At 46.3% G+C, this 12,847-nt stretch overlaps 1 protein-coding gene across 2 annotated transcripts in view; it reads right to left on the bottom strand.

Annotated features, from left to right (window-relative positions):
- ADAM19 (ADAM metallopeptidase domain 19) overlaps positions 1 to 12,847 on the bottom strand; it is an 81,369-nt gene that overhangs the window by 67,058 nt on the left and 1,464 nt on the right. The window contains exons 2-3 of one of the 2 annotated variants that reach the window (XM_039365492.1): positions 10,751 to 10,791; positions 8,966 to 9,045 (exon numbers count right to left, since the gene is read on the bottom strand). In XM_039365492.1, coding sequence (XP_039221426.1) covers positions 8,966 to 9,045; positions 10,751 to 10,791 — 121 coding nt within the window. The remainder of the gene's footprint in view (positions 1 to 8,965; positions 9,046 to 10,750; positions 10,792 to 12,847) is intronic. The other variant, XM_039365491.1, reaches the window with a different exon arrangement.

Below are 12,847 nucleotides of genomic sequence, written 5' to 3' on the forward strand. Positions count from 1 at the left end.
AACCAAGCAGAAAGTTATGCAAGGCATTTATTAACAAACAAAAGGCTTCTCAGTTTTAAGAAGTATTTTCATTTGCACAATAGCTATTATGCATATTTGCTAGAAGTACCTCAGAAATATAGAAAAAGTATAACCTGTTGGTTCCAGTAAAGGTTACAGGTATCCCTTGATTTATGACCATAATTAAGCCCAAAATGTCTGTTGCTAAGTTGTTTTGCCCCATAGGTGATCAGTGAGTCATTGCGGTTATTAAGTTAGTAACACGGTTGTTAAGTGAATCTGGCTTCCCTATTGACTTTGCTTGTCAAAAGGTCACAAAAGGTGATCACATGACCTTGGGACACTGTATCTGTCCTAAATACATGCCAGTTGCCAAGCATCCCAATTTTGACCTTACAACATCAAAGTGGGTCACCGACCCGACCAAATACTTCGGATGAAAGCGATGTGTCCCAAGGACTGCTATCAAAGGAAGAAAAGTCATGGGTACTGTTGAGTCCGTGGCGGGAAACAGACACGAGAAGCAGCTGGAGTTCTCAGTTTCTTTTATTCAGCGTTCAGCTTACAGGAAGATGGCTTCAGCCTCGCCCAAATGCCTCGCAGCCTCTTATATAGGCAACTCCCGGGTAAATGGGTTACTTTTCCCGCGCCAGCACCCGCGCATGCGCACGGCGCTGGCGACAGCCTGTCTGGTCCCGGGCAGCTTTGCACCTGCCGGGACTGCCTGCAAACGCCCGAGCCGTTTGCAAAGGCTCGGGACATAACACCCCTTTCCCCCGGGCTAAAACTACTACCAACATACAACATTTATTTTATACGACATTTTGCTCCCCAGTGCTCCCACTGTTTACTGGCTTTTGCCTTGCCAGCAATGTTATGTAGTCTTCTAGGTACTTGGGAGATTTCTTTGCTCTCTGTGACCTTCTTAGCTCTGGGTTACTGGCATAAGTCCCCTGACTGGAGGGAGGCGTGAGCCTGTTCTCTCTATTGTGCCCTGGTGTCTTCCAAGGACTGTGCCCCGATGCCTGGCCTGCTTGCTTGCCCACCGGGCTCGTCAGGCCAGGGCTTCTGTTGCTTTGTGACCTGGTTGTCCTACCTAGCTGTAGACCCTCAGGCCCCTTGAAGTGATAGCCACTGCTGGGCGTCTCTGTAGAACCTCCTAGGTCAGTCCAAGACCTGTCAGGAGGCTGTCCATTCCCTGAACCCCATTCTGTGCTCGGGCTCGTGTGGGTTTCTGTACTTTCCCAAAACTCAGGTGTTCCCTGATTTGTGCTAGGGGTGTTGTAGTCGGGACTTGGCTCCTCGACTAGCTCTGTGTATGTTTGACCCCCTGTAGGATTTGGGGTAAGGTCAGGCCAACCTTGGGAATTGTGTGCCAGCTCTCTTGCGGGGAATGATTTGTTGGGATGCCCCCGGGTATCCTCCGTTACTGGAGTGCTGTGTGATGTGTGTGGAAAGTGAGTATGCCCTCGGGGTGACTCCCTGGCTGGAGTAGGCGTGAGTGCCTGTTGTGTGGGTAAGCTCCATGACTTCCTTTTCGGAGCAATTGCGGAATCTTGGGATGGGCCGTTTGTGGCTCCCTCAGTGGAGATGGGCAGTAGCTCTTGCCCTTCCCTTTGCTCCAAAGGGTCCCCCTCCCCCCCCTGGAAAAGACCCAGGAGTCTCATCAGAAAAGTCCCGCCTAGAGCGGAGTTGGTCGATGTGCCGACGCAGGACACGACCATTGTCCAGGGCTACCTCGTAGGAGAGAGGACCTGTGACCCTGGAAACAGAAGCGGGGACCCATGTATGACCAGGCCCGTAATTGCGAGCCCAAACCGGGGCACCCACAAGTAGTTGTCTAGGTGCCCTAGGATGTGAGGTAGATGAAGGCAGTCTGTCCGGATGCAACCGGTCAAGTCTAGTAGTAAGTTGGCGCCCCCAACGAAGTTCAGCTGGACTTCTCCCTGTAGAAGTGGACGGTGTGGTGCGATAAGAAAGGAGAAAGTCAGCCAACCTGTGATGCCAGTCCCCGTAGGTGAGTCTCTTCAAGGCGTCCTTTGCGATGCGCACCATGCGTTCAGCCATACCGTTGGTGGACGGGTGAAAAGGCGCAGACGTGGCATGACGAATCAGGTTTGCCTGTAAGAAAGCTTGGAATTCGGAGGAGGTGAATTGAGGGCCGTTGTCGGACACAATGACATCTGGCAGCCCGTGTGCAGCAAAAATCCCCCTCAGTACCTGAATAGTCTTTGCAGTGGTGGTGGATGAGACAGGCACAACCTCAAGCCATTTTGAATGGCTGTCAACAAGGACCAAGAAGAACTGGCCCTGAAAGGGCCCAGCGTAGTCAATGTGCACCCTAGACCATGGGGACTGTGTTTCCTCCCATCTATGCACAGGAGCTTGGGGCATCTCTGGGCGAGATCGTTGGCACAGGTGGCATGCGTGTACCTTAGCCTCAATACCTTTATCTAAACCAGGCCACCACAAGTGGCTTCGTGCAAGAGCCTTCATACGAACAATGCCAGGATGACCCTCGTGGAGGGATTCTAAGACCCTAGTCCTCATTGAGGTGGGAATGACAACTCTGTTTCCCCAAAGCAGACAACCCTGAGAAAGGGACAGTTCGTTCCTTTTGGACCAGAAACTCTGAAACTCAGGACTAGGGCAGTGCTCAGGCCACCCGGACAGGACCCAGGAGCGGACACGTGAAAGTGTGTGATCTGTACCTGTTTCAGCGGTAACATCCCTGGCACTAAGAGGAAGCTCGGGCAAGGCTTGGATTGATAGAATGTTGACAGCTGGCGCGGGGTCAGCTTCTACTACTGGCAGAGGCAACCTACTGAGGCCATCAGCATGGCCCATTTCTTTCCCAGGCTTGTGGATTAATGAAAAATCATATGCAGACAAAAAAATAGACCACCTAAGCATTCTAGGGGAAATGATGTGGGGAGTCTGCTTACGTGTGGTAAACAGTCCCAGCAGAGGCTTATGGTCAGTGAAGACCGTGAAATGCCTGCCATATAGAAAATCGTGGAATTTTTTAATTCCAGCAACAACAGCCAGAGCCTCCCTGTCTATCTGAGCGTAGTTGCGCTCGGCAGAAGACAGTGTTCTGGAGTAGTATGCAATAGGAACCTGAGTTCCATCAGACCTGAGGTGACTCAGGACAGCTCCAACCCCGTAGGGGGACGCATCACAAGCGATGCACACAGGAAGAGACTCGTTGAAATGTGCAAGAACACTGTTAGAAGTGAGCAAGGCCTTGACTTCTTTAAAGCAAGCCTCATGTGCTTGTGACCACAGCCACACAGCTTGTTTGTCTAGTAGCCTGTGAAGAGGCTCAGCTACACTAGCTTTATGTGGAAGAAAAGAATTGTAGAAATTCAGGAGGCCTAAGAAGGCCTGAAGTTCGGCCTTAGACTTTGGCCTGGGTGCTTCTAAAATAGCAGTTAGTTTGGATTCAGCAGGATGAATCCCAGCAGCATCAATTTTGAATCCCAGAAATTCAGTAGAAGGCACCCCAATCTTGCATTTGTCTTTTCTGAGCTTGAGGCCTGATTTCCTGAATCTTAACAGGACAGCCCTAAGCTTTCAGCTAGAATGTGTGTGGAGTCTCCTGCAATCAAGACATCGTCAAAGTAGGGGCAGACCCCTGGTATACCTCGTAGTGTGTTTTCCATTACGCTTTGGAAAATCCCAGGAGCGACATTCACTCCAAACTGTAGCCTTTTTACCTTAAAGGCTCCCCTGTGGGTCACAATGGTCTGAGCTATAGCAGCATCATCATCAACAGGCAGCTGTTGATATGCTTGAGCTAGGTCAAGCTTTGCAAAAACACGCCCCCCCTTGAGAGAGGCCAGGATGTGACTGACCACAGGAACAGGATAGGCATGTTGCTGCAATGCCTTATTGAGTGTGCATTTGTAATCAGCACAAATGCGAATGTCCCCATTTGCCTTTAGAGGCGTGACAATGGGGGTCTCCCACGGGCTGGAATCAACAGGTTCTAGGATTCCCTGTTGGATTAGTTTGTCTAATTCAGTGTCAATCTTACTTTTTAAAGCAAAAGGGACCCTTCTTGCTTTAATCCTAATGGGAGTGACAGTGGGGTCTAGCTTTAAGGACACAGGTGGTCCTTTGAATGTGCCCAGCTGGGGGCTGAAAACATCTGCAAATTCTTTGCAGACTTCCTGTAGGTCGAGTGTTTGTAAGCTGTTGAGTCCTGTGACGTGTATCCCCAGGGCCTCAAACCAATCGAGTCCTATGAGACTCGTTCATTCACCCCCTACTACTAATAAGTCTAGTGGACCTTCAAAACTCTTGTATTGCACGTTAAGGGTGGCCTCCCCCTTAACACACACTCTTGAGTTCTGAAAATCTGTTAATACAATATCAGAAGGCCTTAACTTGGCCTTAGTCCCACTACTGGAACAAATCTTCCTAAATGTATGCAATGAAATGATGGAAAGGGCAGACCCTGTGTCTAGTTCCATAGATAATGGAACCCCTTGTAGCTTCACGTTGAGTGACAGCTTTTTCTTCATGGGCTTGTGTGTGCCTGTCCTACAGATGCTTCTTCGCGAAGCGCAAAAACCTACCCTATTCTGGCTGGGGAGTCTGGTACCCTTCAGGCGTTCTTCTTGGGGTTGTGCCTTTCGTCGGCCCAGCTGCAATGTGCCCTTGTTTGCCGCATGCCCGGCAGGTAGCGGAGCGGAACTTGCAGTCGGTTCTCCTGTGGCGACCTCCACAGCCGATGCACTTGAGCGGAGCCGAAGAGCTTCCCTTCTGGTTCTCTTCCTTCGCGGGGTGTAGACGGTCGACTTCTTCGTCCGGATCCTCCTCGGAGTTTCGTCGGACGTCTTCTTGGTGCACGGACGCACCCTCTGCACTGCTTCTGATCGGCCGCATGTTCTTGACGGCGCCGCCTGCTGCTTCTTCTGCGGTGACTTCCCTTAAGGCGTCTTGGAAGGATAATTCTTCCTTAGCGAAAAGTCTCTGTTGTAGCTCTCGATGCCTTAACCCGCACACGAATCGGTCCCTCAGTCATTCCTCGAGGTCCTTGAACTCGCAGGGCTTGGCGGCCTTCCGTAACGCGGCGATGTATTCCTTGGCTGACTCACCGGACCGTTGATCCCTCTGTTCGAAGGTGTGGCGCCATGAGATAACGGACACCTTGGGGTGGAAGTGCTCCTTCAGCAGCTTCTTCAGGTCTGCGTAGCTTACAGACTCTACTGGAACAGGTGCTGCAAGGTTTTCTGCAATTTTGAAGGCGTCTTGGCCGCAAACGCAAAGCAGGGTGGCAGCCTTCAAGCTATCTTCCCTCACTTGGTTTGCCTTGAAGTAGTTCTCCATTCTGGATACGTAGGACTCCCACCGCTCTGGATGTGAGACGTCGAATTCCGAAAGCCTTCGGATCTTCAGGAGACGGGTCTATCAGCCAGCCTACCCCCGAATGCGCACCGGATTGGCGGGCAGCTGCCGAGTCGACGCCGTTCCTCTTCCGCCGCTCAGGACTCCTTGGGTAAGCTTACACTTCTTCCTTTCCAGGTAGTGCAAGGCATCCCACCTTCGTCGCCAGTGTTGAGTCCGTGGCGGGAAAACAGACACGAGAAGCAGCTGGAGTTCTCAGTTTCTTTATTCAGCGTTCAGCTTACAGGAAGATGGCTTCAGCCTCGCCCAAACGCCTCGCAGCCTCTTATATAGGCAACTCCCGGGTAAATGGGTTACTTTTCCCGCGCCAGCACCCGCGCATGCGCACGGCGCTGGCGACAGCCTGTCTGGTCCCGGGCAGCTTTGCACCTGCCCGGGACTGCCTGCAAACGCCCGAGCCGTTTGCAAGGCTCGGGACATAACAGGTACACTGCAAGGATTGCCAATGTAATTATACGGGGGAGACGGCCAAATGGATAAAAACCAGAATACATGAACACAGATTGGCCGTCAGAAGGCAGGAGCAGTATTCCCAAATATGGACGCATATGGTTAACAACGGGCACTCATTCGACTTCAAGCGGGCAGAAGCCATCGCCCAAGATGCCTCCAAAGGAGGACGCCTGCTGAAGGAGGCCTGGCTCTCCAACATGGATTCAATCAATCGATGCATAGAATTGCCCCTGGCATACCAGACATTAAAAGTACACGAGGAGCAAATCAGGACGCGGATGGTGCTTACCAGAGGCAGAACCAGAACCGGGGGAGGCAGTCATCGCATGGCTAGGCAAAGAAAGGATTTGGAGGGAATAGGGACGGCAGGGATGGATGGTGAAATATTGGAATCACGGATGGATGGATGGATGGATGGATGGATGGATGGGGTGAAAAGGAGGGAGACGCGAGCATGGTGAAGAGCCGCAGGGGGGAGGTGACAATGAGGGGGCATTGGGAATGCTGGACCTGACTGTACGACCCAGAACACGTAGGACAGGGATACCAAACAAGACAGGGTTAGCCAGGAAGGGGAAGGAGGAGGAAAGGGATAAAAAAGGGGGGAGGTTGGACTTAAAGAGGAGCCAGCAGACAGTCCAACTGACCGTAGGCAGACAGGACAGAGAGACGGGACACGATCGTGCGCACACACAGCTAGGTGTGAAAGGAAATTGGGGGAATAAGGCTAATGAGGACGAGAGGGGCTGAGCCTAAGAGCAAGTCCCCACCGGGACTTTGCTTATCAGAAGTCCTCTGGTTGCAAAGGGTGATCATGTGATCCTGGAATCCTCCAGTGGTTGTAACCAGTGCTTTTTTTCTAAAAAAAAAAAAAAAAAAGGTGCTGGAACTCACACACGTTATACAACCCGCCTTGCCTACCCTACAAGGTTCCATCCAAAAAAGGTGCCGGAACTCCGTTCTGGGCGTTCTATGAGAAAAAAAGCCCTGGTTGTAACTACATGTCAGTTGCCAAGCACCCAAATTCTGATCAAGTGGCTGGGGAATACTGTGAGAGACATAAGTGAAAGGACCTGTTGTTATTCACTTACAGTCACTGTAACTTCAAACAGTTGTAAAACAAATTGGCATAAGTCGAGGACTGCCTGAAGTAAATTTACTGCTGGCTTCTCCACTGGACTGTTTACTGGAAGTTGTCTGTAAAGCATGCAAATGGCAACACATGACTCTGGGACGCTGTGATGGTCATAAATGCCATTTACTGGTTGAAAAGTGCCACATGGCTAGAAGGACACTGCAATGGTCATAAGCATGAGGACGACTCCAAAGCTACTTTTTCCAGCACCATCGTAACTTTGAATGGTTTCTAAACAGAGAAGTGGTTAAGCAAGGACCACCTGTGTATGGATAACAGATTCTATGCACGTGTTTGTGTGTCTGTGTGTTTCTCTGTTTATAAAGAGCTAGTTTGGACTAATGGTTAAGGGCTAGAAAGCGGGAGACCATGAGTTCTAATCATGCCCTTGCCATGAAAGCTAGCTGGCTAACCTTGGGCCAGTCTCTGCCCAACTCACTCCAAAGGGTTGTTGTTGTTGTAGGAAAAATAGGAGAACAAATGTGTATGGGATATGTTCACTGCCTTGAGTTATTTGTAAAAAAATAATAAAGGTGGGATATAAATGAATAAATAAATAAAATAAATATATGTAAATATATGCCAGGTTTATTTATACCTTGTATTTTTATACAGAACTGCTCTTCTTTTTTTAATAGTTTGTCAGCAGGTTTGAGTTAAGATTTCTCAGCGTGTTGATTGCTTCTGAGGGGATCCAGTTTGCTTCATTGGACTGAAAAATTGTTGTACAAGAGTACCTTTACAGTTGGAAAGAATTGATATGCTTTTTCTTCTCTTTCTCTTATTTTCACTCTTTTTTTTTTCCTTTTGATCTTTTCATTCTGGCAACTACATGGACAAGTCCATGAAGTTTCTTTTGGGGGGGGGGGTTATGTGTGGATGTGTTTTGCTCTTGCCTTCTGCCTAGGACTGAGGGGGAGAGACTGGCCCGAGGACACACAGCAGGTTTCCCACTCATAACTGTAATATGTTAATCACTAGTCTGTATAGTCTCTCTCTTTTCCACTGACAATCCAGGCAATATTTTGCTAAATTTCGGAAACTAAGTGCAGCAATTGGAAAATGGCGATGAATGATCAACCATTTAAAGTTAATTAGCTACTTTGAGGCAGCTCTGTAGGCTGGTGCTTTCCTTAGCTTAAGAACAGGAAGAAAAGCGGATCAGTATTTTGAGATATATTTCCTGTTCCTCCACATCATTAAGAAAGGATTTACATTCAACCTTATCTAGAGAAGCCCTGCTTTGATCCAGACAACTTTTGAACTTTTCCAATTCAACTCACTTTGGATTCAGCTTAATCTTATAGATGCTTCTAGGTCTAGGTTACAGGGGCAGGCAACCTTGGCTCTTTTATGACTTCAACTCCCAGAATTCCTGAGCCAGCATGGCTCAGCTTGGAAACTCTCCCTTTCCCCTCAGCATGGTGGCTCAGGAATTCTGGGAGTTGAATTCCACGAGTCATAAAAGAGCCAAGGTTGAACGATCAACCTCCCTTTTTCTCTATATGTGTCATGTGCACAAGGGATGTTAAAACACAGGGACTTTAATTGCAAATTTTCAGCTATCATCTTGACTTTTTTTAATCCCTCTCCAGAACAAACCCATGAGAAGGAAAAACAAATGCTTAACATTTAGACAGATTTTGGCAAAGGCTGATTCCTTCTGTAAAAGAGGAAATTATTAATATCAAATCACTCAAATCTCAAAATGGGATACCCATTTTAACTTTCATTCTAATTTTCTTCCTATATATTGCTTCAAAAGGCTACATCTTTTCTTTTTCACACACACACGCACATACACAAACACATGCAAACTAAGTTGTTTTGGTTCTTCACTGCAGCTACTGAGCAACCAGCCACAGGCAAACCATTCTTGCTATGAGCAGATCAAAAATGAGTATCTGGAGGAATCATCAGAATAACAGAATTTTTGCTAGCAATTGTAATTTAGACACCTACCTTGTCATTGCCTGAGCTTGCATCTGCTCTCCACTGAGGGATTATAATTTCATGGGGCATCTGGGGAGTGTTCCTCATTGCTGGAGAAATATAAGGAATTGCTCAAAGATCATTATGAATTTGTAAAATTCATCAGAGGAAAAAAACCATAATTCATAATCCATTAAGACAGCAACAACTTTTATCACGTTAGATATTTCCTACTTCCCTTCAACAGTATCCTTTATTTTTAGAAAAGACTCATCTAGTGTTTTCCAAATATTCTGTCTTTAACAGCATCATGATCATGATCATAAAGTTGGAAGGAATCTTGGAGGTCATTTAGTCCAACCCCCTGCTCAGGCAGGAAACCCGATACCATTTCAGACAAATGGCTGTCCATCTCTTCTTAAAAACTTCCAGTGTTGGAGCATTCACCACTTCTGGAGGCTGATTAATTGTTTTAACTGTCAGGAAATTTCTCCTTAGTTCTAGGTTGCTTCTCTCTTTGATTAGTTTCCATCCATTGCTTCTTGTCCTGCCTTCAGGTACTTTGGAGAATAGGTGGACTCCCTCTTCTTTGTGGCAGTCCCTGAGATATTCAAAAACTGCTATCATGGTGGCCTGTCCCAAAGGCAACTAAACTTTCTTGGGTTTTTTCTTTGAAAATATTTTGCTTCTCATCCAGGAAACTTCTTCAGTTCTTGGCTGGTTCAGTTCTTGGAATCTTCTTGGGTGAGAAGTGAAATGTTTTCAAAGAAAAAAACAAGAAAGTCCAGTTGTCTTTTGTAAAACCACCTTTGGGACAACCATGACCTGGATGATTGACAATCTCCATAAATATTCATGGTGGACTGATTTAGGAGCAGAACTAAGTTTGTTTGCTTGACTTTCTTCAACTGCTCCTTCTGGATTTATAACACTAAATCTTCTGATATTGAGGTTAAACTGGCACAGATCTCTGAGCTATTTCCAGCTTAACCCACTGCTACTTGTGTTAGGTAGCTCTGTCACTATGTTCCTGTTTTCCTTCACAGTCATTGGATCTTGTCCTCCCATTCTGTTAAAGTTTATGGCTTTTTGTTTTTTGTGGTTTTATTTAGGTTGGTTTTCTCTCTATCCTTGGTAGCATCTGGTTAGATTTTGGGATCATCCCAACAACCTGATGACCAAGATCCAATGGTTCATAGGCTGAATGGATGCTGGTGGACTTTGGGTAAATATGCCATTCCTTCCAATCTCTGCTTGTCTGTTAGGCTTCAGATTTATAAGGGCCCTCTCAAAATGCATAAGCCAGACTACATTTTCTCCTTTTGGAAAAGTTTCATCTTTTATCTCTTCTCATTTTTTACTGAAAGATTTATTTATTTATTTAATTTCCCATTAAATTGCCCCTTTAGAATATAGAACATACAGCACAGACTCATAGGCCTGGAAGGGATCTCAGAGATCATCTAGTCCAACCTTTGCTCAAGACAGGAGACCTTATACCATTTCAATCAAATGGTTGTCCAGTCTATTCTTAAAAACCTCCAGTGGAGGAGCATTCACACCTCTGGGAGGCAAACGATTCCACTGAATAATTCTCACTGTCAGAAAATTTCTCCTTACTTCTAGATTGGATCTCTCTTTAACAAGCTTCCACCCGTTACTTCCGGTTTTGCCCTCAGGTGCTTCAGAGAAAAAAAGTCAATCCCCTCTTCTCTGTGACAGCCCCTCAAGTATTGGAATATAGTTATCATGTCCCTCCTAATTCTTCTCTTTAATAGGCTACATATACTTAGTTCCCTCAACCATTGATCATACCTGTACTTGTTTCCTCTATCTTGTGAAACACTGCCTGATCTCTAGAAACAAAAACAGAACATTCAAGTATCATCCTTGGTCACCAGTTTTTTTCACCAGAAAGAAGAATTATTATTTTTGTATGTATGTGTAATTCTATTTATAATCATCCTTATTTCTAAATTGATCAGAAGTTTTTTCACAGAAAGAGAGCAGGGAAGCTGCTGCTCAGATATGAACAATTATTGGGGGAGGGATGTACTTTGGAGGAGCCATTGGTGTGTCAGTCAAGCTCTAGGAACCATTTTTAAAAAGGCTGTCCCAAAGCCCATTATCTCTAGGTTTGGTTGGTGACTGTTGAGAGCAGGAGAACGTTAAGTATTATCCTACATAAGGCAGAATTCCCCAACCTTTCCGGCTTTGCGGACCGGCAGGTGGGGAGGCGAGAGGGGATGATTCCGTGCGAGCAGCTGTCAAGAGCATGCGCAGGTCCATTTGCGCACCCATTGGTTATGCAAATGGAGTGGACGCACTTGCCCACTGGTCGCACAAGTGGGGATCTTCCTGCATGCACGCACACTTACCTGTCGTTTCTGCGGCCCAGTTCCAAACCGCGCACGGGCCAGTAGTGGGCTGTGACCCAGGAGTTGGGGATCCCTGACATGAAGCATAAGCCTCTTAGTCATCATTGGTTCAGTTTGCAGATAGTAACAGATTCAGGCAGGAAGTGAAACAATGTCTACTACACTTAAGAGTCTTTTATTATTAGAAGGTTCAGAAAAGAAAGTTATTTACTTCACTGAAGTAAATACAAGAAAGCTGATACAAGTTTTTTGATGAAGCAAATATATTCCTTCATATATTTTATTCTTTATCCCAGTGGTTCTCAACCTGTGGGTCGGGACCCCATTTGGGGTTGAACAACCATTTCACGGGGGTCGCCAAACAACGCAGTCCGCCATTTTTTTCCCCTTTTCCTTAGCTGTGCTACTCCCCTTTATTCTATTGGCTTTTGAAAGCCAATAGAATAGACTCTCTTGAATAGAGTCTAATTCTATTGGCTTTCAAAAGCCAATAGGAATTGTCCAGGCTGTCTCTGCCCTGCTGAGCCCACCAAAAGTCCCATTCTGCAAACGGTGCTGCACCAGTTGAGTAGTCCTCGACTTATGACCAGTTGAATAGTCCTCGACTTATGACCGGTTGGGGGTCGCGGCATTAAAAAGATTGAGAACCACTGCTTTATCCTATTTTTGATTTAAGTTTTATTTTCTTATTGTTACTTCTCTGCAGCTCTAGGTGTTATTAATTATCCTGACGATACAATTTCTATTTTAAGATTCTACAATTTTTACTGTATTTTTTCTTAGCTATATTTTTGCTCTATTATTTTTCACTGATACTAGTTGTACCCCACCCTGACCACCTCAAGCAGCAATATAGGTTTGGTCTAATGGTTAAAGTGCTGGCCTAGAAACTAGCAAAGTTCTACTCCTGCCTTAGGCATGAATGCTGACTGGTGACTTTGGGCTAGTTATTCCCTCTCAGGTTTGTTGTTATGAGGAAAATTGGAGGAGGAAAGAATATTAGGTATGTTCAGCACCTAGAATTAATTATATAAAAAAAATAAAGGTGGGATATAAATAAATAAATGTAGTTTTCATGACTGATACCTGCTTTTTCCTCATGCAGCCTTAACTTGCTCTACTGCTACATGTAAACTAGCTGGAAACAACACTGGCTCAAGGAATTCATTTCTGACTTTCAACGCCTTTCTATCTTTTGTCCAATGATGGTGTGATGTTTTGTGGGGACCATGCTTTCCACTGGCCTGATTGGTTGATTCCTCTGCTGCTTTATCCCTCCCATCCATGGCTGGAAAGCTTTGGGGACATTTGGTTTTGATCATTTATAGGATCCCTCCCTTCCTCCCCCCCCCCGCCCCGCCCCGAACTGATTCCCTTACATATTGACACATCTGATGAATCCTGTGCTGGACCTGCTGGAAAAGAAACATATTTGAATATATAAGTCTTCCTGTCATTTAGGCTAAAGGAGGAAGTGGCAGATTTTTTTTCTTCATTTGATTTGGCTGAAAACTTCTCAAGGGAGGAGAGAGAA

The sequence above is a fragment of the Crotalus tigris genome, unplaced genomic scaffold, assembly GCF_016545835.1.
Source record: "Crotalus tigris isolate CLP2741 ecotype Arizona unplaced genomic scaffold, ASM1654583v1 scf7180000020075.792833, whole genome shotgun sequence".
Taxonomy (NCBI): Eukaryota; Metazoa; Chordata; class Lepidosauria; order Squamata; family Viperidae; genus Crotalus; species Crotalus tigris.